General features: G+C 39.2%; 1 protein-coding gene across 1 annotated transcript; it reads left to right on the forward strand.

The window, feature by feature from the left end:
* Positions 1 to 2,407: 2,407 nt before the first annotated feature.
* Positions 2,408 to 22,624, forward strand: SEMA4D (semaphorin 4D). Its single transcript, XM_030467216.1, has 14 exons — positions 2,408 to 2,513; positions 4,573 to 4,718; positions 5,898 to 5,960; positions 8,337 to 8,435; positions 9,559 to 9,652; positions 10,583 to 10,696; positions 12,019 to 12,170; positions 15,558 to 15,733; positions 15,847 to 16,003; positions 16,572 to 16,794; positions 17,236 to 17,351; positions 20,335 to 20,507; positions 20,722 to 20,765; positions 21,599 to 22,624. The coding sequence occupies exons 1-14, from the start codon at positions 2,408 to 2,410 to the stop codon at positions 22,513 to 22,515; spliced, it is 2,580 nt and encodes an 859-aa protein (XP_030323076.1). The 3' UTR covers positions 22,516 to 22,624.
* Positions 22,625 to 25,042: the final 2,418 nt, after the last annotated feature.

A 25,042-nucleotide genomic window follows, 5' to 3' on the forward strand; every position in this document is an offset into this window, starting at 1 on the left:
AGGATGTAAGTTGTTTCAGATTTTGTTGTCCATTTGCATTTTCTGAGATGGATGAAGTAGGAGGCTAGGTGTGCCGGTGTAGCTGTAGGGGAGACTCAGTATGTTCCTTTAAAAGGGCAGAAAATTTACAGGACTGTAGAAGTCTTTTCAAGGAGATATCTATACCAAATGACACTGTAAATAAATGATTCTCATTGGGACCAGTACTGAACTATGGTCTGGCTGCTTCTTTAAAAAAAATAAATCAAGAGTTAATGGTAATGAAGTGGAGTCTTTTCAGTAAAAAGAGTGACATGAAAAAAAGAATTAGCAGTGTTTACAAATAATAGCTTAAAGATCTTTGTTCAAACTGTTGTTTTCCCCCTATATTTCCATTAAAATATAGTTGCTAGACTGCCTTGAACTCAATCATCTAACTACTCTTAATTGATTAAATACTTACCAGTAAAAGGATTTGCTTCAGCATACATTAGTGTGATACCTTGCAACGCTGAGTGGGCGCTTCTTAATGTACTGGAGAGTAAAAGTGGGATTGCTTATATATGAGGATAAACAGGAAGGGACAGATAAACAAGCCAAGTCAGCTTAGCTGAAAGTACCGTGTCTTGAAAACAATTTATGCGATCCATTACAGACAGTTCAATCCGATCCAGAGTTCTTATTGAAACTAAAGAAAAAAAAACACATAAAAAATTATTTAGTTCACCGGTTCAGCTTGAGCATTTGTGACTTTATGAGTTTTTTTCTTTGTGAACAAGAGATTTGTGGGAATAAAAGAGATTTTAAATCCTCTTTTTAACTTTGCCTGTGATAGTGTAATAAAGTACGTATAGTGTCTTCAAATGTACTTGTCTATCTTATATTCATCCATGTAGTACTTCTTCTGTGTTTGTAAGAGATCCACTGGCTGCACTTCACAGAAGTTCATTGCCTTTGCCTACCCAGGGCCTTGTTCCTCCCAAGGAGGCTGTCAGAATCACAGTTTTTCTTAAGAGATGTTCTTGCTGCATTTTTGCTTCTTTTTTTTTTTTTTTTTTTTTTTTTTTTTTTTTAAATGTCTGTCCTCAAGTGCTACCCTTTTTCTTCTTGAATACTACTAAGGATTTTACAACTCTCCTTTACCTTGATAGTGGATAACTTCTAGGTATTCCAGTTACCCTGTGTTGTGACATGTTTCATAGTAGTGTCATGCTAGTGTCTGAGGCTGTGGCATTAAGTCTGTCACCTCCCGTGCCATGCTGCAAAGGGCAATGTGCTTTTCTCACCCCTTTCCTCCCCCAGGTGTACAGCCCCTCAGATTTATCCATATGCAATATGTGGCCTTTGATTAATGCACTCGCTTTCCCTGATAAATACTTGCACTAGTGTTGACCTCTGAGTGGTTGCAGGGAGACAAAGAGCATTGGAGACTTGCAGAAGATGCTGTAAAAAGGAGTGAATGATGGTTTTGATCGCTGAGGACTGAGCCCTTTCTGGGTCTGAGAGTGGCTCAGAGACAGGCTGATTTTCATAGGATTATAGCAGTTTTAGTATTTAAGCATTTTCTCCCGTTATTTTCATACAGAGTACATTAACACTTTGTTTCTGTAGCTGTATTGCTTTTTGCCCCAGCGCACACCTCGAGTGCATTAGTAATGCAAAAAGACTTCGCTAAAACTGACACTTTTTAAGTCCCAAGGATGAGAAGTGTGGAAGATCTGTATAAATGTGTAGTTTAAGTTTATTGCTGCACTTCTCCTGTCCTTTGCTCTCTGAACTTAGCCTTAGTATTTTTTGTTATCAGAAGTGAGATTTTCCTCAGCTCCCTAATGAAAGTAAGAGAATATGTAAGCTAGTGCTGAACTTTGTTCAAAATATTTACTAATTTACATTCAAAATATTTATTATTTTCCTGGCATTCTAAATTGTAATTATTTCCATCAGTTTTTGGCTCTTTGCCATGTAATGTGTGGCTTTTTCTTAAGAATAGCGTTTTCACCAATAAATGCAGTCTGTATCCAAATCAAGCTATGCAGACAGCTACAGAACTATTGCAAGATCACTGTGTACAAGGTGCTATATTTGGCAGTACTCAGTTTGCTTTCTTTTTTGCTTCTTGTTCTTCTCTCTCCACAGCATTTATTTCTGCAACGAAACAGAAGAATGTTCTCAGTTGTGTTTCTCAGCAGCTCTGTGGCCTGTGGAGAGTGTGGGCAGTCACTGTATGCAGCATCCGGGGAAAATGTGTGTTCCCTTGGAGAAGTGATCTGCTGAAAAGCACATACTTGCACAGTTGTTCATTCTGCCTTGCTACACTGCTTATCAAGGTCGGAAATGCTTGGTCTGTGACACTCCCTGGGATTTTCATTTCTTCTGCTGAAGAAACACTTACCTGCTGCAGTTATCCAAGGAGCCCAAAAGAGCAAGGATGTTGAAGATGATGGCTTTGTGTGCTTTGTATGCAGTTTGGACTTTGTTACTGGAAGTAGCAGTAGCATTTGGTCCAGTACCAAGGATCACTTGGGAACACAGAGGTAAGAGGAGGAACTGCAGTATATTTGACATAGCCACAACCTTAGGGTTTCTCTGGGATCTGAAATTCATTGAGGCTGGATGTTCTTTCAGCCTGCATGCTGCAAGTTTATTCAGGTGTTGCTAACATTGCTTCACTTATGAAGTGCTTAGGACAAGAATATTTGAAAGTTACTCAGGTACTGGGTTAACTGATTTCAGGTAGGTTAAGCAGTTCTGAAAACAGCTTATTAAAGGAGGAATTTCACATTTGGCTTTCTTAGCTGAGAGGTCTTGCATATGAAACTCACTTCAAGAGAAAAGTCTAATAGGTGTATTTTATTTTACTAAAATATTTTTTTGAGACTGGACATATTAGCAAAATACACCTCTCCAGCTAATAATCTTTTTATGCTTTTTCAGACTGAGAGGTATTTTGACACTCAGCCATCCTGTGCACTAAATAAATCACCAGATGAAGGAAATGTAAGCATTTGGCCCTTTTCTAACGGCAATATATGGTGCCTAGAGTTGAAACAGCCTTTTTCTCAGAACACTACTTTCCCTGTACTTGAAGTCACAGCAGACATTCATAACCTCCCAATAGAATTAGAAGTCAGCAAATATGGCACAAAGACCATCAGTAGGGATCAGGGAATCCTTTGGGTTTTAGTTTAAGGTAGCCTGAATCTGAAGACAACCCTAAAGAGCAAGGACTATTCAGTAGTTATTGGCTGCTGTTACCAAACACACTTTATTATTTTTCTTTTTTCCCCTCTTTTTTTCTTTTTTTTTTTTTCTTTCCCCCACCTTTCCCTGAACTTGTGTGGCAGGGATGCTGTAGGTTTTACAAGGTTTTGTGGTTAGGTCTTCCTTTACTTCTAGGTACCAACAGTTACTTACCCAAGTATGCTGTAACCAAACCAGTGTATGGACAGTGTGAAGATGCAGCCATAAATAAAGACATTGAATACTGAGCAGTCATAGTGTAGGAAAGCATAGATGGATGTAGGCTTTCAGAAAGAACAGGCTAGACAAGGCTCATAGTTGCAGCTTAGGCTTCTTGATGCTCCTGTCTTTTATAGCAGTTAAAATTGGGCAAGTTACTATCTAATGGTATTATGGTAAGGCACTGCAAATACGCATCCAAATTACTCATAATTAAATTTATTTTCATTCTTGCTATTTATTCCTGTCTCTGTCTGCTAAAGCTATCGCATTTAATATGGGAAGCCTGCTTTGAGTAGGGCATTGGGTGGAGGAATGAACATGTAGAGTTTTATGAATAAGTTTGTCCATTTGGTGAAAATTTGCCTGCTGAGTAAAAGCCTTGAAAACTACATGCTCAAGAATCTAGTTTGAAATTAATATTTCTGCAGTCATACAGTTGAAAATGTGTAGTTTCTAATGTTGGAATTAGAAGAAATAATATGTATTGTTTTCTGCTGTATCTTAAAAAGCCACATGTAATTAAGATATTTTTCCATTGTGGTTGTACATGCAGAAAAAAATATTCATGTATATTAGTAATTTTGTGTCATCTTTCTCCAAGCCATTCTGTTCCAGGCAGCACACTTCCTCATTCTACTGCCTTTTTTACCAGTCTCTCCCTCTTTCTGTCATCTTCTTTTTATCTTGAGTTTCACTTATGCTATTTCTTTCTGTCATAAGCATTTCATCTCTGGTCTAAGCTTCTAAATCAGCATATTTACCCTTGGTAAACGGTTCATTTTTAGCTTCAGTGTCTTCTTCCTGCTGCTGAAGTGTTGTCTTTCAAGGTGCATAATTTTTTGTGAGATGTTTGGGTTGTTTGCAAGGGATTGTGTGTTCGATTTAAACTTGAAATTGAACAAGAAAGCAGGGACCAGTGATTTTGATGATTATGGGAGCTGCTGTTTCTGCTGAACTGCTGAACCAAGCTTCTAAAGAGGCCTCTTGTCTGCTACATGGGTTGTCCAAACAAACCTTTTTTGCTTTCAAGATATCCAACAGCTGTTAGACAACTTAAAAGGATGACCCATAAAGCTGACCCTAAGTGATTGTGTTTCTTCATGTGGTGCTGTTTTTCTTTCATTTCAACAGAAGTCCAGCTAATACATTTTCATGAACCAGACGTGTCAAACTATTCAACATTGCTGTTAAGTCAAGACAAAGATTTCCTTTATGTAGGAGCCAGAGAAGTGATCTTTGAATTAAATGCAGTGAATATTGCTGAAAAGCAACATGAGGTATGCTTTTTAATACATTATCCACCATGTAAAAATCATACTCCAAATTTGATCTCATTTCCTGCAACCAGTAACACTATACCTTAAGTGATATGTATCTAAAAGGGAAAATACTCTAGTGTGGGCTACCCCTGTGTTATTTCTGGAACATGCTGTAGAGTAAAACATGCCATCACATAAAAGGAAAATATGAGAAGTTGGACATAAGGAAGTATAGGTCCCCCTAGCTATATTCTTCTTGGGAAAAGGATGCTGGACTGGAGGGATTTTGGGTATCATCTGTGAGTCACATGCATACTTTTATTATCAAGAGTGGTTCTCTCCTGTTAATCTGAATCAGAAAGTAATGTAATCCAAAACAGGAGCACAACTGGAATTTGGTCAGGAGTTGCAAGCTGCAGATGTGCTTCAAATGAGAGCCTTGTCCTTTAAGTTCTGTCTCTAGGTGTGGGTGTACAAAAAACAGTGGTGCAGACAGGTCTGGTTCAGTTTGCTCTGGGAAATACTCTGAATGTGCTGACACTGGCTTCCCAGAGTAGATGAGCCCATGCACAAGTCTGCTAACATTGGATTGCTTCCAGTCCATCCCAGGCTCCTGTTTTCTCATCCCAGGCTCCTGTTTTCTCATCCCATCCACAGCACAGACTGACACGGATGTTTGGGAAGATTTTTAATACAAATTCTTTACAGGTGGTGGTGGGCAATTTCAGCAGCATATAGAACTTGTTCTATGAGTGCATGTAACTGTCTAAAGTTGTACCTCTCTGCATAGTGTTAATAGGTCCAGTAAGTTTTCTTTGGTTTTCTCTCCCAAATGTTTTTCCTAGGAGTGAAACAGAAATGCTTCAAATTGAGAAGCACTTATAACTGCTAAAGTTGCATTTTCCTAATGCATGTGGTAATGGCAACTTCATTAGCAATTTGAGAGGAATTGTCAGGATGAGCACAAAAGATAATAGCAGTGATTTAGCCCTGCTTAACGCATATGCATTTGGAAGTGTCACCTACCTAGGAAAGAATGGCTTTAAAGCTTTGAAAGCTGCTTGCAAAATGGCCTGCATTTTAGTGCAGATAGTCTTGGAATTTCTTTTTTGTGTGTGTGTGCTACTACCAGACTTTTAGACTGTGCACTGAATTAAAGTACTTTTAATGTGCTTTCCTGTTGCTTTTTTCACTTAGTTACACTGGAAGGTCACTGAAGATAAAAAGACTAAATGTGCAGTCAAGGGCAAATCAGAACAGGTATGTACTCTTATTGAATCATGGGAAAGATGTTATGCATTTTGTTCAAGAGGAGTGATCTTAAAGGAAAAAAGGCTCCAGCTTTTTGAAATGAAAATTTTCAATTATTCACCTAAAATCTTTAATTAACTTGAGCTTTAGAAACTTCAGCGTGCTTAATCTTATTTTTTTAATTCTTAGTTCATTATCTCTTGCTGGTCAATATTATCAGAATGTTTGAAAATTTGGACACACCTTGATGTGTGCTTAATGTTACAAGTTTCTCCATTAAAATTATAAACCAGTATTACTTTCTCTGAGGTAACTGGTGGCTGCTGGTGAGTTTTGTTATTGCAATAATACTTCCCCAGTATAATTTCGATAGTTCTATTTGCTTTGTTTTAGGGCACAGGGTTTTTTTTTTAGGCAAGTGTCTTTTTCACTGGCTACATACATCCTTATAGTGATGCTCAGTGGCTGTGACCTTGCTGATGTCACTGCTCAGACAGCTTCCTGGCAGCTGAGCAGCCTGATCTGCCAGCTCGGCAGGGAAGGCAGCTCAGCCCCTTGGGTCCCTCGGTGTTTCTGGGAACCATGGGCTCCCCATGGCTGCCAGTGTGCAGAATGGCTTACTCATTTTGTTTTTATGTGAAGATGCTTTACATGAGACAGGTAACTGTATGTGGAGGTACCTATTCTGTTGTGCAGTGTCACTTGGTTTAGTGATGTGTTAAAGTAAAGGCTTGCTGGGCACGACTGATGTTTGGTTGGGCTTTTTGCACAGGATTGAAAGTGGAAGTCTGCAAGCCTTGCAAATAGAAAAAGCAACCCTGCTCTACATTTGCAGGGATTTGACCTCAGCACCCCTCAGCCTGCAGCCTCTCTGGTTCACAGTTAAAAAACTCCATGTGCTGCATCCAAGGCTGATTGATATCCTGCATTCATAGGGCTCCTCTAAGTGGGAGTTGGGTCTTTCTCCCTGGGCTCAGTTTTCTGGCTTTGGTTGGAGTGACAGCCACCAATACATTATCCTAACATGAGGTGTGGCAGGTATTTAACAGCCGTTTCCTCCTTGTGTCCCTCTTCAGGATGCACTGAGTGTGTTATTTCTGTTCTCCAGGTTAGGTTTGGAGTACTTGTAATAATATTCACATACAGCTGTGATGAATATGAGAGATGTGAATGTACGTACAGTTTAGAAGACAATGTGTGCATCTCAACCAGTCCTCTGCAGAAATTATTTTTGTTCATTAGAGAGGGATATTAGACCCTGTTCATTTGCAAGAGCTCCAAATACATCTTTTTTTCCTTTCCCCCAGTTCAGCAGGTCATACTTAACCACCAGCTCTGCTTTATCCTCATTGTACTGATAACTTTACACTTGTTACATTTATGTTGTGGACAGGGTATTTTTCGTAGAGCAATAGTTTCAAAGGATATTAAGCCATTGTTGCAATTTCTTACACTGAAATGGGCAGTCTTCTCCCTCTTCCTCACAACTATGGTGTTTAGGACCAGCAAAAAGCTTTCATGCAGCTGTTCAAGGACCTCACATGGCAGAAAACAGGTTTTGCTCTCCTCCTTCCACTTAGTCTTCAGCCACAGAAATACCTGTTTTGCCTCATAAGTGTAAGAACAGTGCTTATACTTGCTTCAAGTATTTTATGTTTATGTAACTACAGCATAGTAGTGGTATTGGGATGTATAAAAGAAAAAGGGATGTTTTTTATATTTTTTTTCCCTGACACTCACCATGGGGTATTTAGAGTTGTTTTTCTTGGTTATTATTCTAAAACTTTATGGTATCATTTCTGCAAAGCTTTGCTCAAACACCTCATCTTATTTCAAAACCAAAGGAAATAAGAAGTTTCTATGAATGAAAGAGCAATTGATGTACAGATTTGGGGGAAAAAACCCAAAAAGGTTAAGGACAGATAATAGTGACAAAACTTTGTAGCTAATTTAATGATATTAGAGGTTTCTCTCAAGAAACAGCCTTGGCTGTCACTTGGTGTTTCATCTAGGCTTATAAAGGATGACAAAGTCTTAAACTTACTCCACGTTTAACTAGTTGTTTCAATGGATTGAGTATGTCTTTGGAGCTTGTACTTTCATGGAGCAACTTGAGATACACCCTGCTGAGTGCTTCATGCTTGGTTATGGTACTCTGGCAGGTAGCCTGAAGCAGCTGCACTCCACTGGCTGCATGACTGGAGTCCCTGGAGATCGCAGGGAGATGTTGTCCCAGTGATGATTGTACCACCCAGCCTTCTTGCTGTGGTGTGGCATGGGTAGCAGCAATGGATGACCTGACAGCACAACTTCAGCTGTTTATTTATGTTGTACTGTGGAAGCAGTGGTTTATCAAACTCTCTCTCTTCTCATCCTCTATTACAGACAGAGTGTCGTAATTACGTGCGTGTCTTGCAGCAGCTGAACAGTACTTTTCTGTATGTGTGTGGAACTAATGCGTTTCAGCCCACATGTGATTACCTGGTAAGAATGCACATATGTTTATAAAAGAAACTAAATTAGAAGCACCTCATTTGAACAGTGGGCACTCTCCATTTCTGAACACTTGTAATTTCATAGAATCATAGAATGGTTTGGGCTGGAAGGGACCTCAAAGATCATCCAGTACTAGTTTGGACAGGGACACCTCCCACTGTACCAGCTTGCTTAAAGCTCCATCCAGCCTGTCCTTCAACATTTCCAAGGGGGAGGCATCCACAACTTCCCTAGAGTTGCAGTGCCTTAGATTTCAGTGCTGTTTATTGTGTTGGGAGCACTTATTGCACTGTCCCATGGTAATGACTCAGTATGGAAATAAACTGTGTAGTTCCTTTTTCAAAGTGCTTGCTGAATTATTGATTGATCTTGCTTGCCTGCGGTTTATTTTTCTTAGCTTTCCTAATTCCTAAGTATTATGTGTTAGCATAAAAATTATTTCTAAAACTAAAATTTCATTCTTTTAAAGGCTTTCATTCATTACTGAATGTCCCTGAAATTTCTCAGATTCCTCTCTCTGTCTTGTCTCTCTGCTCCTGGTTGTGGCACAGCTTCATAGTGCTGGATGCTTCAGAGTGAAGTCCTGTTACAAAATCAAAACACCTTTTTGTCACTGCTGGCTCTTGTATCATTCTCCTTACTGTGGCTCTTAACAATTCAGAAATGCAGAAAAACTTACAGCTTTACCATAATCTTAAAAATTGTTAAATCCACTCCAGGGAGCCTTCTTGATTTCTAAAACTCTCAATTTTTTGTGCAAGCTAATTCGATAATTTCCAGCCCTTTCCATGTGTCAGCTAACTTTCCAGCCTTTCCTGCTGTCTGGCTTTTTGGGGTGCTTTTTCTCAAGGTCTGTCTGGATTTCACTTTTCATTTTATGGTCTTTTCTGCTCCTACCCTCACAAATCATAGGATCACATTTCTGCTCTGTCTGGTGGACAACGATAAGAATTTCTGAAAATGTGTTTGCCTCTTGTAGTCTTATAAAAATGCCTTTGGTAGAAGCTGATGATGCATTCCATTACTTACTGTTGATTTTTCAGTTAGCTCTGGATGAGTCAAGTGGCTGAAAGAAAAAGTGTTTTGTGGTTTCCAACTTAATTTTTTGCAGAATTTAATTTCATTTGAGCTTGGAGGTAAAAATGAAGATGGTAAGGGCAGATGTCCATTTGATCCTGCTCAAAGCTACACATCTGTTATGGTTGGTAAGTTCAGACTTTGTATACCTCATTATTATATATTAAAGCGTTCGATCTGGTGTCATTCGCCTGTCTCTCAGTATCCAAATTGTGTGTTCCATCCATATTTTTACATCTTTCCTGTATGTCCAGATAGACATTAAAATGCTTACATAGTCAACCTTAGCATGTCTGTTAAAAAGAGAACATAAAACTAGGTTGTTCTGGAAGCAACTTCTAAAATGCTAATTTTAAACTATATTTTTCATGTGTTTACATATTCAGTCCAGATAGTTGAAATGTACTTTTATTGCCTTTGTAGTATCAATTACTGTAATTTCAGTAGAATTTTTTAGCTGTCTTGAAGACATATCCATGAAAAAGAACAGGGAAGTGATATGTTTATTGTGAGTGTATTAGTACGTGGTTAGGCACCACTGAATCTTAATTGAGTGAAACCAGAGTTCATGGCTGTACTCTTGTATCATAAAATCATAAAAGAGAAGCTCACAGTAAAATTGAAACGGAAATGAGAAATAAAAAACCAAACAGCAACACACATTCCCTGCATTGCTCCCTAAATTCTTAAAAGTTGAGTTTGAATAATAGTGGCATAGAAAGACAGTAAAATAATTACTTGTAAAACTTCTGTGGCGTTTCTTAAGTAAATTTGGATGTTTATATGTAAACTGTAGTTTTCATGTACAATATGAAAGTTCCACAAAAACAATGCTACTTCTTCCAGTTGCTTGTGTTAGAGCAATAAACCCAAGTGTGGAAGTCTTAGCCTTGAGAATGGACAGCAGAAATGTAAACACAGAACCCACGTCTGGGGCAATTTAGAGGAAATCCTTGCTTATCTTTTCTTGTGGGAAGTTTAAGTTTGCATAGTCTCCTGAAGTGTATGTTCCCATTTGGTGTCTAGTGCATAAGAAAGTACTTGTTTTTGTGTTAAAGATGAGGAGCTTTATTCTGGAACTTCTTACAATTTTTTGGGAAGTGAACCTATCATTTCACGGCACTCTCATCAGAGCCCTCTGAGAACAGAATATGCAATTCCTTGGCTTAATGGTGAGTGGCATGAGAACTATTCCAACAAAATTGTTTTTCCTTCTTCAGTGTCATGCTTGTAGACAAAGAGTTTCAATGTCTGACGTGGAGCAAGGGGAGGTTATCTAGTATCTCAAATAATGGATTATTTTTTACTGGCATATACTGACATGTGAGTGTGCACCCTCATATTTGCCATCAGGAGATTTTATTTTAAAATTTTGGGATTTTTGTCAGCATTGATAATGGAAACAACTTCAAGGCATACAGGATCCAGATTAACATTAAAGGTTTGCAGTTTATTTTGTATCTACTTGTTCATCCTTGCAATAATGCAACATAGTTCTGACATAGTCAGGAAGAGAATAGTTTGGTCTCTTAATATTTTTTCAGATTGAACTGATCATGGTTCCTGATTATTTCAAGTACCTGAATTTCAAAATTGACCATGTTGTTTGAATGCTTAGAAGTTTGTGGCTTTTTGCCAAAAAGGACCAAAATAATGAAGTTACATGTGTTCCAAAAGATGCATTATGTCCAAAAAGTGCAGGATGCTGAGTTTTATAATACATTTTATAACAATACTGTAATTTTTAGTGTTTTCAGCTAATACCTGAAATAGAGGAGAGGCAAGCAAGGGAGAGTGTTTCCCCAGGCCAGTTAGAAAACTTCGCATGAGAATGTTGAAGTAATGAGAAATCAAACCCTAGAAATATCTCGGGTATCTCAGTGTTTTCACATAGGGCTTGTTGTCTTGGCTCGTTTCTCTACTATTTTTTAGAAACACTGTTTGTATTATGAACATCAAAGTATGCAGGCTGGTGTCAAGCTTTAATGCTGCCCATCAATTAAGCAAATGACAGATGCTCTCTATATATTAACCCCTCTCACTCTCCAAAAGGAAAAGTAGAGAGAAACTTGGAGATTTACAGGTTGGAAACTAAACTACCCAGTTTTAATGAAACTAATGACAAAAAAGGAAATAATGAAATAGATATAAATAAATACAACACCAATATTGCATTCCCCCTGCAATGGCACCTCAAGTCACCACCTGGCTACAGGTATTATAAACATCAAGCCTTATCAGTCCTAGAAGCAGACACTGACTGAAAAGCATACTGTTGGTTTAAGCAAGTAAAGTCACTTTGAAGAGATGTAGCTGAAAAATAAAATTAGTGGAAAAAAAAAATTGTTTCTGCCCTGGCTCAAACCAGCACAGCACGTCAGTGACTGAAGAACAAGTGTGAGATTTAAGTGAGAGAAGACTCCTAGTGGGTCTTTGAGGCAGTCAAGTTGGTATTCTCAAATGTAATATAAAATTCTTCTTTTTGTATCTGTAGAGCCCAATTTTGTTTTTGCTGATGTCATAAGAGCAGATCAAAACAGCACGGATGGTGAAGATGACAAGATATACTTCTTTTTCACTGAGGTTTCTGTGGAATATGAATTTGTTGGAAAACTAATGATTCCAAGAATAGCTAGAGTTTGTAAGGTGGGACACAGTTTAATTTACTTTCACTAATTCAATTAGAATTTTGTGAGAGTGTGTTAAAAAGCATGTGTTAAAGGTGCCCTGATGACAGAGGGTACAAAGAAGGAGGAATTGCTAAACGCCTTCTTTACCCCTGGGTACACTGCTGGAGGATGTCCTCAGGAGCCCCACGCCCCTAAAGCTGCTGAAGAAGTCAGGGTAAAGGATGAGTTTGTCTTGGTTGATGAGGGGTGGGTTAAGGATCAGTTAATGAGGCTTGACATATATCAATCCATGGGCCCTGATGGGATGCACCCATGGGTGCTGAGGGAACTGGTGGATGTCATTGCTTGGCTGCTCTCCATCATCTTTGGTAAGTTGTTGGGAACAGGAGAGATGCCTGAGGACTGAAAAATAGCAAATGTCACTCCAGCCTTCAGAGAAGGCAAGAAAGAGGACCCAGGTAACTACAGACCAGACAGCCTCACCTCCAACCCTGGGAAGGTGATGGAGCAACTCATTCTTGGTGCTGTCTCCAGGCACATCAAGGCACATCAAGGACAAGGCACATCAGGAGCAGTCAACATGGCTTCACTAAGGGGAAGTCATATCTGACCAACCTGACAGCCTTCTGTGAGGATATAACCAGGTGGATGGATGATGGCAGAGCAGTAAACATGGTCTGTCTTGAATTCTGTTAGGCATTTGACACCATCTCCCACAGCATCCTTAGAGCTAAACTGAAGAAGTGTGGCCTGGATGATTGGGCAGTGAGGTGGATCAGGAGCTGGTTGAAGGACAGAAGCCAGAGAGTTGTAGTCAACAGAATGGAGTCTTTCTGGAAGTCTGTTTCTAGTGGAGTCCCTCGTGGGTCAGTACTGGGGCCAGTATTATTCAATATATTTATTGATGACCTGGATGAGGGAATAGAGTGTACTATCAGCAAGTTTACTAATGACACAAAGCTGGGAGGAGTGGCTGACACCCCAGAGGGCTGTGCTGCCATTCAGAGGCACCTGGACAGACTGGGGGAAATTTAGTGAATTACAACAAGGGCAAATGTAAAGTCTTGCATCTGGGAAAGAACAACCCCAGGTACCAGTACCGGCTGGGGATGGAGCTGTTAGAAAGCAGCATAGGGGAAAGGGACCTGGGGATGCTGGTGGATGGAAGGATGACCATGAGAGAGCAATGTGTCCTGGTGGCCAAGAAGGCCAATGGCATCATGAGGTGCATTAGAAGGGGGGTAGCTAATAGGTCAATAGGTGCCCCGGTGAAGCCACATCTGGAATATTCTGTCCAGTTCTGGGCCCCTCAGTTCCAGAAGGAACAGGAACTGCTTGAAAGAGTCCAGCACAGAGTGACCAAGATGATGAAGGGTGTGGAACATCTCCCATATGAGGAAAGGCTGAGGGAGCTGGGTCAGTTCAGCTTGGAGAAGAGGAGAATGAGGGGTGACCTCATTAATTTTTATAAATATGTGAGGGGTGAGTGCCAGGAGGATGGAATGAAGCTTTTCTCAGGTGTGACTAATAGGACAAGGGGCAATGGTTATAAACTAGAGCATAGTTCCATATAAATATAAGGAAGAATTTTTTCACTGTGAGGGTGGTGACAGGGCACTGGCACAGGCTGCCCAGGGAGGCTGTGGAGTCTCCTTCCCTGGAGGCTCAAAGCCCACCTGGATGCATTCCTGTGTGACCTGATATAGGTGACCCTGCTGTAGCACAGAGGTTGGAAGAGATCATCTTTTGAGGTCCCTTCCAACCCCTAACTTTCTGTGATTCTATTGTTTATTGTTGTGGAGTTATTTCCAATTAAATGGCAGTGTTTGAACTTAGGGAATCTTAGTGAATCAGAAATTTCCATCAGTTCTTCAGAACTGAGAAAGCCCAACCTGTTGTTTTGGGAACAAATACTTGGTATAATTTTGCACAATCTTGAAATGTCAATGCACCTGAAATCCCACCTCTGTGAGGAAAAAAAGCAGCCTCCATGAAATCCATTAATAGAAAAAGGGCCTCTCCTGGATTTCACTTTTTTTTTCTTTTTGAGAGCTCTGAAGTACAGCTCCCTGGGAAGAACTGACTTGGGTTGAAGCTGAGCAGATAAGCTGTTTGTGAAGTTACTTTCAAGTAACTGTATACAAACAAAACTAGCTGTCTCCACAGCAGAATTGGCTCTTGACTGTGGACAGCAGATGCGACTTCCATGGAGCTGATAAAGCTGCCAGAGCCTCACAGAAAAAGATCACCAGCCACATGAATCTGTCACATTTGCTGTGTTTAAACCTCATTGTGTTAGGCTGATTCAAGTATGTACTCAGGAGTGTTGGTTGAAATTGTGGTGATGAAGGAGATTTTTCCAGTAGAAAATGTTGATTTAAGAAAAACCTTGCTGTGGTGGAATGTATCAATTTCCTCAAGGTTTTCTTCTAACAGGAAATATATCTAGCTGTTTCATTTTGATGAGGTTGAAATGTTTTATTTTAACTTCACTGTTTAAACATGGAAGTCAAAACATCAATAATAAGTTAGTGCCCTTGAGATTTCCATTAAACAAGCAGCTGGAGGCAGATTTACATGGAGCTTGTTTGTGGCCCTTTACCCACTGACAGCTTGTGTGTTCTTGAAAAAGGCAAATATCATGTAATACGAGAGCTTTGCTGCTGCTGTTTATTTGAAACAGGGAATCAGTGGCAGGTTGCAAATCTATGGGCAATTATTTGTAATTATTTTTCTAAATTTTGCAGATCTTCCATAATACTTTGCATAAAAGTATGCTATAAGGAATTGGAAATATTAATATGTTCAAATGGGCCTACTTTTAGAAGAGAAGTAGCAGTTCAAGTATCAAATACTTTAAACATAATTAGCCACTGTATCTTTACTTCTGTTAGCCATGGTACGTAAATCCTTAGTAAAGGTGGTAACTGCTTTCAATATTCAGCCACAGGTGCATTTCTTCTAATGAAATTATTGTCAGGCTAAATATAAGTGCATATTGCAACACCAGAATTTAAATCACAGTTTAGAACAAATGAAATGTTACTTCTCTTAGAGGATAGTATAATACTTCCATTGTTGTTTTATTTGTTTGAACACTGCTTATCTCAGTTTTTCGAGTGTTGCTGAAAGATGGTTCTTATTCTGAGTCTCATATCTGACCTCTGTGTGTTGAGAGAGATCGTTCTTTTATTGAAATCATAATTTTAATTGAATAATTATTTTTATTGAAACAGGTAATTTACCTGTGCCTTCCTTCCAGTTTGTGAATGTATTAACATTCATTGATGTTGCCATAGGTGAAATGTCAGAAAATAATAGGGCTCAGTAGTTTTGTGATGTATAGCTGTGTTTCTTAAATGCAAAAAATGCTGATTTTGTGGTTTGTTTTTTTTTTAACAAGAGGGACCAAGGAGGATTAAGGACCTTGCAGAAAAAATGGACTTCATTTCTCAAGGCAAGAATGATTTGTACCATCCCTGATAAGAATTTAATTTTCAACATTATCAATGATGTTTTTATTCTTAAGTCTCCAACTTTGAAGGAACCAGTGATTTATGGAGTCTTCACCCCACAACTGTAAGTGTGCTATAGCATTTTTCTGAATAACTACTTTTAATCTGTTGGTTACTACAGTAAGTAATAACTACTCCTATGATTTTTTTTTCCTTTCTTTATTCTTGAACTTTTAGGAACAATGTGGGGCTGTCAGCAGTTTGTGCGTACAATCTGTCTGCTGTAGAAGAGGTTTTCTCTAAAGGAAAATATATGCAGAGTGCCACAGTAGAACAGTCTCATACGAAGTGGGTACGATACAATGGAGAAATTCCTAATCCTCGACCTGGTGCAGTAAGTTACTGTTATCTTGGATGTGTTGGCTGATCTTTTTCTAATGATCAGGAGTAAAGAAACTAGCAAATTATTAGACAACCTAATGAAGTTTAATTATAGTTTGTCCTTACCTTGGGGTACTTCTTGGTGTAAAGACTTTGTAGAAAAACATGCAAGTGATTTATTCTGAATTTTGCATCTGGGAATCAAAATTGTTTTTTAAAATTTATAATCATGTTATTTGCTGGTTTGGGATTTTCATTGTTCTGTTACTAATATCCTAGTTCTCAAAGAGATGTCAGTTAAAAGCAGTTAAGAAGTAGGAGAATGCAGAAAGAATATTGTCCTAAATTGTGTTCTGGCCCAAACAAGCATGTAGTCAAATTCTCAGAGTTTAGTACATCACAGAAAACAGAGTGCTACAAGACCTTCCTCAATAGAATAATGTAAAGTTATGCTTGCTAATGCAGAGAGAAGAGGCATGTAGTTCCTATTAATTGTCTTTATTTTGTACAAATGTGATGTATTATGTACAAATAGTGATATAATTCGTTTGTCTGTCTGATTTGTTTCCCTGCCACACTAGTGTATAAACAAAGAAGCCAGAGCATCAAATTACATGAGTTCTCTGAATTTACCAGACAAAACACTGCAGTTTGTTAAAGATCATCCTCTAATGGATGACTCAGTGACTCCAATGGGAGATAGACCTCGACTAGTAAAACGAGATGTGAAATACACCCAGATTGTAGTAGACAGAGTCCGAGCACTCAATGGCACCATTTATGATGTTATGTTCATCAGCACAGGTGAGTTTTGGAAAACTTTTTTTTTTTTCTGATGCACTGATTCTCCAGGATTATATAGGTTCTAAGAGAAACTCTTACGATTTCCATGTCTATAGTGCCTTTACACCAGCTGGTGTTTTCATTAAAAAGTAATTGGAGTGAGTGAGTGACAAAGCAGAGAATCTTACGAGCTTTGTAAAAGTATTGCAGGAAAGGAACTGCAGAAGTGCAACGTGTGCAGCAAAAACACATATAAGATAATCTCTAAGTTGTTATTCTTTGTCCCAGATTGTTGTTTCTTACTCAGAGCTCCTTAAATAATGGCATATTTAATAGTTGCCATTGTCAGAGTTGTGTGAAGTCTTCAGCTGAACAGCAGGCAGATTACTTATAGCAGTTGTGCAATTTGTTTCCTACCTTTTTATTTTAAAGAACTTACCTAAATACATTCCTTTATTGCAGATCAAGGAGCCCTGCACAAAGCTATCAGCTATGAAAATGGAATGCATATTATTGAAGAAACACAGCTTTTTCCAAACTTTGAGCCAGTCCAAACTCTCTTGCTTTCATCCAAAAAGGTAAGTGCTATAGGCATCACAGCATTCATCTCATTTTTCTCTTCCACAATATTCTTTAGTACCACCTTGTAACCTCGTCCTGATGAAAGAAGCCGAAGTCTGCATCTCTAACTGCTTGCATTGCAGGAACATTATGCATTGCCTGTTGGGTTTCAATGTGTTCGGTCCGTGCAACCTTCTGAAAGACTGTAGATAATGATAAGGACTGGAGGGGGAGCGCAGGCATGCAGATCTTCACTTGTGTTCCATGTGCAGAAGCTGAAAGCTGTAGCATGTTTCCAAGTACCAGTTTTCAGGTTAGGAGTCATGTGAACATCCTGACCCCTTGTGGTTGTTGCAAATCCATGAGGAAAGGTACTCGGAGGGTTTAGCAGAAGAGTGGTTTATGTCTCTGAGGAAACAGTCTTAAGAAGAGAGAACAGTTTTATCTACCAGAAAGACTCAAAACTGTGTAAATAATTGGTTTTTTGTCCCAGATTATACAGGTTTCTGCATACTAAATGCGTTGTGAGAACAGTCACGTCGTGTGGCTGGGGTTGAAGGTCTCTGATGGGTCCTGTCTCTCCTGCAGGGCATCAGCTGTAGCTCCAGCTGGGGGACAAGTCTTACAAGTCTTAAAATTTTGGTGTTGGTAGACTAACTATTGACACATAAAACTAAACCCAAAACTGAAGCAGCGCTACCCAGTACATTCTGATAAAAGCAGTTGTCCTTTTCAGTGGTGAGGAGTTGGAGGTTGGGTCAGGTGCCAGTCAGTAAAGCCATATAATCATGATACCACCCAAGTAGGGGTTACTTCTGATCCCCAGTGTTAAAACACAGGCATTTAGCTCCTTGGAAATCACAGTGGCTACTAGTCTTCTTAGAGCTGATATTGTTAGATGTGTGGTGGCATCCCATAGTAATGGATTTATCACAAAAGGATAATAGTTGTTACTTTGATGGTAGGGTTTCAGACCTCTTGGAGTCAAATCCTTTCTGAACATGGTACTGCAGTAGTCTCCAAGCCCTTCCAATATATGTTCACATTGTTTGGAGGTTCGTGGGCAGTGTCAGATGAGCCTACAGTAGCTCCTTGTAATTCCTGCTTCAAAGAAAAATGCATCTGGATTTTTAAAAAGTGGTCTGCTCAGCTCTCTCCATGTTTTCTGAACTTGTTGATGTACCAGCTGGGCAACATGCCAAGCATTTCAGTCTGTGCACAGTGCTGCATTTTTGGCTTGTATGTTAGCTGGCAGAGTGCTAGAGAGATGAGCAGCACTTGGTGCTTTGGTGGAGCTTTCTCGCTGAGTGGGAAGCTTTTCCTAGAAAGTCATGTTTACATCACTGCAGACTTCCTTCTGTGGACATGTCAGCATAGTCCAACACTAACTTAAGTTAAATTTCATGATGCAAGATTGCATTTGAGTGTGTGTCTCAAAAGTCCATTCTCTTTCAAAGTCCATTTTCCAGCAGTGCCTGCTGATTCTTTTGTGATCTGATTTTGTGTTTCATCTTTCAGTATAAAAACTTTCCTTGAAAGTTATCTTCATGTTTCATATATGAGATGAATCCAAACTGATTTGTGCTTGGTCTTGCAGCTTCCTCTAGAGACTGCTATTATTCAGAATGCATTGTTCATTAACTTAATTTTAAGGCAGATTTCGTCATGATCGTATTGCATTAAAGAGACTAACCTGTCCTGAGTTCTCATTTCAAAACATCATAATATCCTTATTAAAGAGTGAGTCCCAAAATATAAATTCAGCCCTAAGATTACCTCTTGGTGCCGTTTCTGATCAAGACCAAAAGTCTGCATCACAAACATGAGGTTTTTTAAGAATGTTTCTCTACGAGAAATATTTCTTGGATCACATTGTGACCATATTAATCCTGCCAGAGTCAAGCAGCCTCATTGCAGACGTGACCCCTTTACTGAGATCCATATGGCTGCAGTACAGGAAAAGTCACTCTAAGCTTGGATCATCTTATTTGCCCTTACAACTGCAATAGTGTGCAGATAAACCCACTCTGTTTCAGGATAAAGTCAGCCTATTCTGAAGGTGGGGTGTGATGTTCAGTCCGTATGCATAGCCTTTCAAAAGGCCTAGGGGACTGGTCACTGGTGGTTTTGGGTTGCAGTGCAGACGTCTTTCTTGAGGTTATGACAATAGTATATAAATTCACAAATTTTAGCCATTTGTTTCCCTGGGCTTTGAAACAGGTAAGTGAAATATGGCATGTCCCCACCATTTATTAGAAGAGTGTTTGGGAAGAGTGTAGTCTTTTCTGACATGTTCAGAGTGAGTTTTGTTTGGAATTCCCAGCAACAGCACATCAAATGGCCTTTCTGTTTATATCCCCTTTTCTTAGGTGTCATGCCAATGCTGTTTCATTTGATTATTATCCAGTCTTCCTCTTTGAGTAGCAAGTAGACAGCTGCCTTTGACTCTTAAGGCTGATGCTGATGTGGCTGCAGAGTCCTGACTGCTAAAAGAGCTGAAGGCAGTTGGGCTGCTGAGAGTTAACAGGAACATTAACGTAGAGTTAACATTAACATAGTTAACATAGAGTTAACTGTATACAGCAAGCCTTGGCTGTTCTGGCTGTTGTGTGCCTGCTGCATACAGCCCTGTCATCAGCACAGGTCTCCCCTGCTTCATATGAGGATTGTCAGTGCATTTGTATTTGTGGAAGAACTGTGTGATAAAGCCACAGTTTAACATGGTTTAACTTTCCATTCTCATAAACTGTGTCTGTTTCAGGTGTTTGTTCTGTGTTTTTGCACTTCCAGCATCACTGAATATTTCCAAGATGTTTTATTTCCTTTCTAGAAATAAAAGCTAATCAAAATGCATGTGCTTCTCATATTCTAGTTTTTACAAACATGGCTGTATGTAACTCCCTAATGTTAATAAATTTTATATGATGAATTGGATTTTTCAGCTTTGAGAAAGTGATTGGCTGCAGGGTTTTGGGCTTTTTTGTGCTTTTGTTTTTTTAGGGTAGAAGATACCTCTATGCTGGTTCAAATTCTGGTGTGGTTCAGTCTCCTGTGGCATTCTGTGACAAATATACCACTTGTGTTGACTGTGTTTTAGCAAGGGATCCTTACTGTGCTTGGAAACCCCTTGAAGCTTCCTGCATCGATATTTTTAAAGAAAGTGAAACTGAAAGGTAATTCTATCCTTTGCCTACCTTACCGGTACAATCAATATTGAATTAGTCTTGCTCCTTACCATAACTGGCATTTTTCCAAATACAGACTTTTTCTATACATCTATGTCTGTTTGTGCTATTTGGATGAGATTAGTCTTACTTAGTACAAGACCATGGGGTGGTTCTAGGAAACAAGATTTAAAGTTGTTAATGCTTGCATTTCCTTTTACAGGAACTGGATTCAGAACATTGGTGGAGATGCATCATCTTGTTCTGGTGAGATATTCTTTGAAGAGCTATTTCACATGTCTTGGTGAAAGAATTATGTTTAGATTAGGGTTTGTTTTTTAATTATCTGGACATTTAATTATATTTTAATACATATGAGATTCTGCTTTTAAATATTTGAACATCTGTACAGCATGCATATTGTCTTAATGTCTATATTTGTGTACATTTCAGTGTGCAGTGCACAAACCTCTGAAATTAACAGAGGCATCTCTACAGTGACATGTGAATGAAAGCATTATTTACCATAAGTACTTCTAGTACAGAGGCCTCTGTCTCTGTGATACAGTATTTGATATTCTATTGTGAGCATTGATAAGAGCTTGGGTATTGCTGCTGGGTCAGATGAAATGATCCTCAAAAAGCAGGTTTTATGGTGAGTAGAGAGGTACTCAAAACATCATACAGAGCAACTGAAGTACCCTCCATAGTGTTTGAAGGCAGGTAATCACAGGTCCTTTCTTTATAGCGTGAACTGCTGCCACCAGATCTAGGAGATCTTAAAGAAGAGTAGTGTTACAGGAGATTTGTTATGCAGTGAACAAAACTCTTAAGAGTTTGATTTACTCTGTTTTTATTTCTAATCCAAGCAAAGTCTGGACCACCGCTGTGACTTCTGCTATTGTTTTGTGTTGTGCGTGTGCTTGTAAGTGCTGATACTGTTTTAGATGAGAGTTTAGTTGAGTTGGAATTACCTTGTTCAATTTCTTCATTTTTCATCATGTTTCGTTTAAGATTATAGCACAGTCTTGTGAAACTGTACAGATCAGAGCAAACAGGAATCATTGCTGATATTCTTCACATTTATTTTGATGTTCCAGATAAAGTCAGAGAGAATTCCCTACAGCATACATTCAAGCACGGGAGCACAGCAGAGCTCAAGTGTTCTCAAAAGTCCAATCTGGCACAGGTAGTTTGGAAGTTCAAAGATGATGTGCTAAGAGTGGAGAGCCCCAAGTATCGTCTACTGGAAAAGGCTCTGCTAATCTTCAATTTATCAGAAGGAGACAGTGGTGTTTACCAGTGTTTGTCAGAAGAAAAAGTGAAAAATAAGAAATTTTCTCAAGTGCTAGCTAAGCATGTTTTGGAACTGAAAAAGGTCCAGCATACCACAGTGGGCCCCACCATGGCAGCTGCACCAACGGAAGGTAATAGTGATGTGCCAAAACTCTCAACTGTGTCAGCCGAGGGGTCTGCTGCTCACACCTTGACCACTCACGTGGTACCAGTAACAACAGCAAGGATAGTAACAAAGCCCATTGGCCCTGTTCTAACAAGCGCAGCCTCCAACACAGAGCTCTTCAATTCACTTCCTGATGCGGTCCCAGAAAAGACAATGTTCCTCAAGTCAAATGATAACTTCCTGTTGATGTTCCTCTTCCTCTTCTTCTTTATTCTCTTCTTGTGCCTGCTCTCCTACAACTGTTACAAAGGGTATTTGCCAGGGCAGTGCTTGAAATTTCGCTCTTTCATGCTGCTTGGTAAAAAGAAAACAAAGTCAGATTTTTCTGATTGCGAGCCAAGTGTGAAGGAGACACTGGTGGAGCAAGGCAGCGTCAGCCACCAGAGTGGAGAGCAGCCCAAGCCGGCACACGATACTGGCTACGAGACTGAACCTGACTGTGGAAACAGCCAGCTGCAGCCTGGGGATTCACAGGCATCCCGAGAGGCCAAGGACAAGCCCTTTGATGTCAAGTGTGAGCTCAAGTATGCTGACTCGGACATTGAGGGAGACTGAAGGACCCAGTCATCCATTTCAGTGGTGGAAATCAGCTGTGGTCTTGTGGCTGTCCATTGGAGCACAGGGAGGAGGAGGATGGGTGTGGCAGCCGAGCCATTGTGGGGATTACATGCTTAAACTGTAAAGCAAGCCAGTTTGCTTTAGATCTTGCTAGATTAGAGAAGCGGTGTTCTTGTCTGCAGACCATAACATCTTCTGTTGTACTTCTCTCTCTTTCTTTTTTTTTTCTTTTTTTTTTTTTTTTTTAAAATGGCCAGTTTCAGATCACCATTTGTTTGTTCCCAGATTTTCCCCAGCCAAGTGCTTCATTCTGAACAGTTACTTTCTTGTTTTTCAGCGCTGTTCTTCCACAGGATAAAAGTAACTCTAATTAATTTGGCTTTAAAAGGTACTTCAGTCTACATATATTTTTAGCTGCCATTAAAAAAAAGATTTAGTTTCACTTTAATTCCAAATTGGAAATTAAGTTTAGTTTTATCAGATTGGTAAATTATAGACTTTTGTCCAGATTGGGACACTTTTTTTTTTTTTTTTTTTTTTTTTTTTTTATTAGTTCTTTGCTTCTAGTGGTTATTTTAATTTTTATGCTTTGTGTTTTGGCACTCTAGATCTCTAGACTAGCTCTGGTTGGCTAATGTTAAATTTTTTAACTGCTTTTTCAGTGTTTTAGATTTTAAGATATAATGGGGATAATAGCATTGGCTTGATTTGTGTAAGACTCTCAGGGATAATGTTGTTTAAAGGCTTTTTTCTCTGCTGCTTTCTAGAAATTTAGGTACGACAGTACCAGTACAAAACATGGAGTAAGTGATGGGGGGAGGGAAGAAAGAATAGATTTAGGAATGCTTTTCCTTTTTTTTAATCTTTCCTGCCCTGCTCTCAACCTGCAAGCTGGACATAGTCATGTTTTATTTTCTACACAAAACTGGATTTTTTGTTTTGTTTAATGAAACAGTACAGGCAAGCAGCTGTCAGTTAGCAGTGACACAGAGGTTTTTTTCACTATAGAAGCAAAACAGGAATCACGAAGAATTATCTGCAGTAATTCAACTGTTGGCTCCGTGGAATGGACTGTTAGGATACAGCCTGGTGAGGAAAGGTTGCCATTTTTTTTCTTTTTTTCAGATTCAGAAATAATTCAGCTGCTTTTTGTGACAAATCTTTGCAGCGTCACCCTTTCTGGATGACACCTTCCTATCTCCTGCGCAACTGGAGACTGAAACTGGAGCTGCTCAAACAATCATTCATTTGAACTGTTTATGTGAATCATGCCTGCAAACGTCAAAGTGTGCATTTGTTCTCAGCCTGGTTCACAGCAGCACTGTTTGTCTGTAAAAGCATTTTGTGCGGTACAGTCCTGAAGAATTGTTCCTCTCACTGCATCTTTCTGTAAAAATTGCTAGAAGTAGAATACATTTTAACAGTAAATAGCAGTATGCCTGGGCTGCTTTTCTATGTTGAACTTTCATGCGAATATAATTTAGGCCATCTTAGTGTGAACGGTTTATATTTTATAAGATTCAGTTTGGTTTTATTTTTCTATTTTAATTATGTACACACAACAGAATAAATGTTAAAATAAATTGTATTATATCTTGGCTTATGAAACTTGACACAATGACACTGCTTTCTATATTGCAAGTACTAATGTTCCTTACAGTTTCCTCTAAGGGGAAAAAGTGAAAAAAATTGTAATTGATTTGAAGCAGATTCTCTGCTCAGCTTCACTTGATTGGTTTTAACTGGGGGCAGGGGATGGGTGGGAAGAAATTGGAAGTATGGTAAAAGAAACATGGCTGAAGGAGGGGAGCACTCTTCCTCGGGGGCCTAGGGACACTTCTTACTACCCTTTAAAAATTCAGTTGTCTTTGCATTATTTTTTCAGTTTGTGATGTATTTCTGACAACTTTTTTCCTTAGTACGCTTCTTTTTTTTCTTTTCTGTCGTTTTCTGTCACACAGCCTCATCTCCTATACCTTTCCCTCCTACTGGTATCTCCTTTTTGTCCTGTGTGGGAAGTGGTTCACCTCCTTCACCCACCAGTACCCAGCCTGATGTTTGGTCTAGCACAGACCCTGTAAAGGTCATGTTCTTGCCACCTTTCCTAAGTGATCAGGCACAGCATGTTAGTGTCCGGGGACCTTTTCACCTCTTCTGTCAAGCCACAGGTAAGTTGGAGGACCCCTGTATAAATCAGCATTTTTTGCATTAAGGATTTAGCTATGTTGCCCTGTACTGCATATATTGTACTCTTTAAAGAAAACCAAAAAAACCCAGACACAGAGAAAAAGAGAATTTCAGAATGCATAGTCAGAATGCTGTTACCTAGAATCTGGCACTTTGAATACTGCACTGTGAAATGCAGGCTGTAATATATTAATATACCTCAGTATATTAATAATAAATTGATATTAAGAGGCTCACTTGTGTACTGAGGGAGTGCACCAAATCATGATTGCATATGGATGCTTATCTGGTAAATATTTTCACTGTCAGTATGTGTGCCATTAAAAAAAAACAAAAC

The sequence above is a fragment of the Calypte anna genome, chromosome Z, assembly GCF_003957555.1.
Source record: "Calypte anna isolate BGI_N300 chromosome Z, bCalAnn1_v1.p, whole genome shotgun sequence".
Classification (NCBI taxonomy): Eukaryota; Metazoa; Chordata; class Aves; order Apodiformes; family Trochilidae; genus Calypte; species Calypte anna.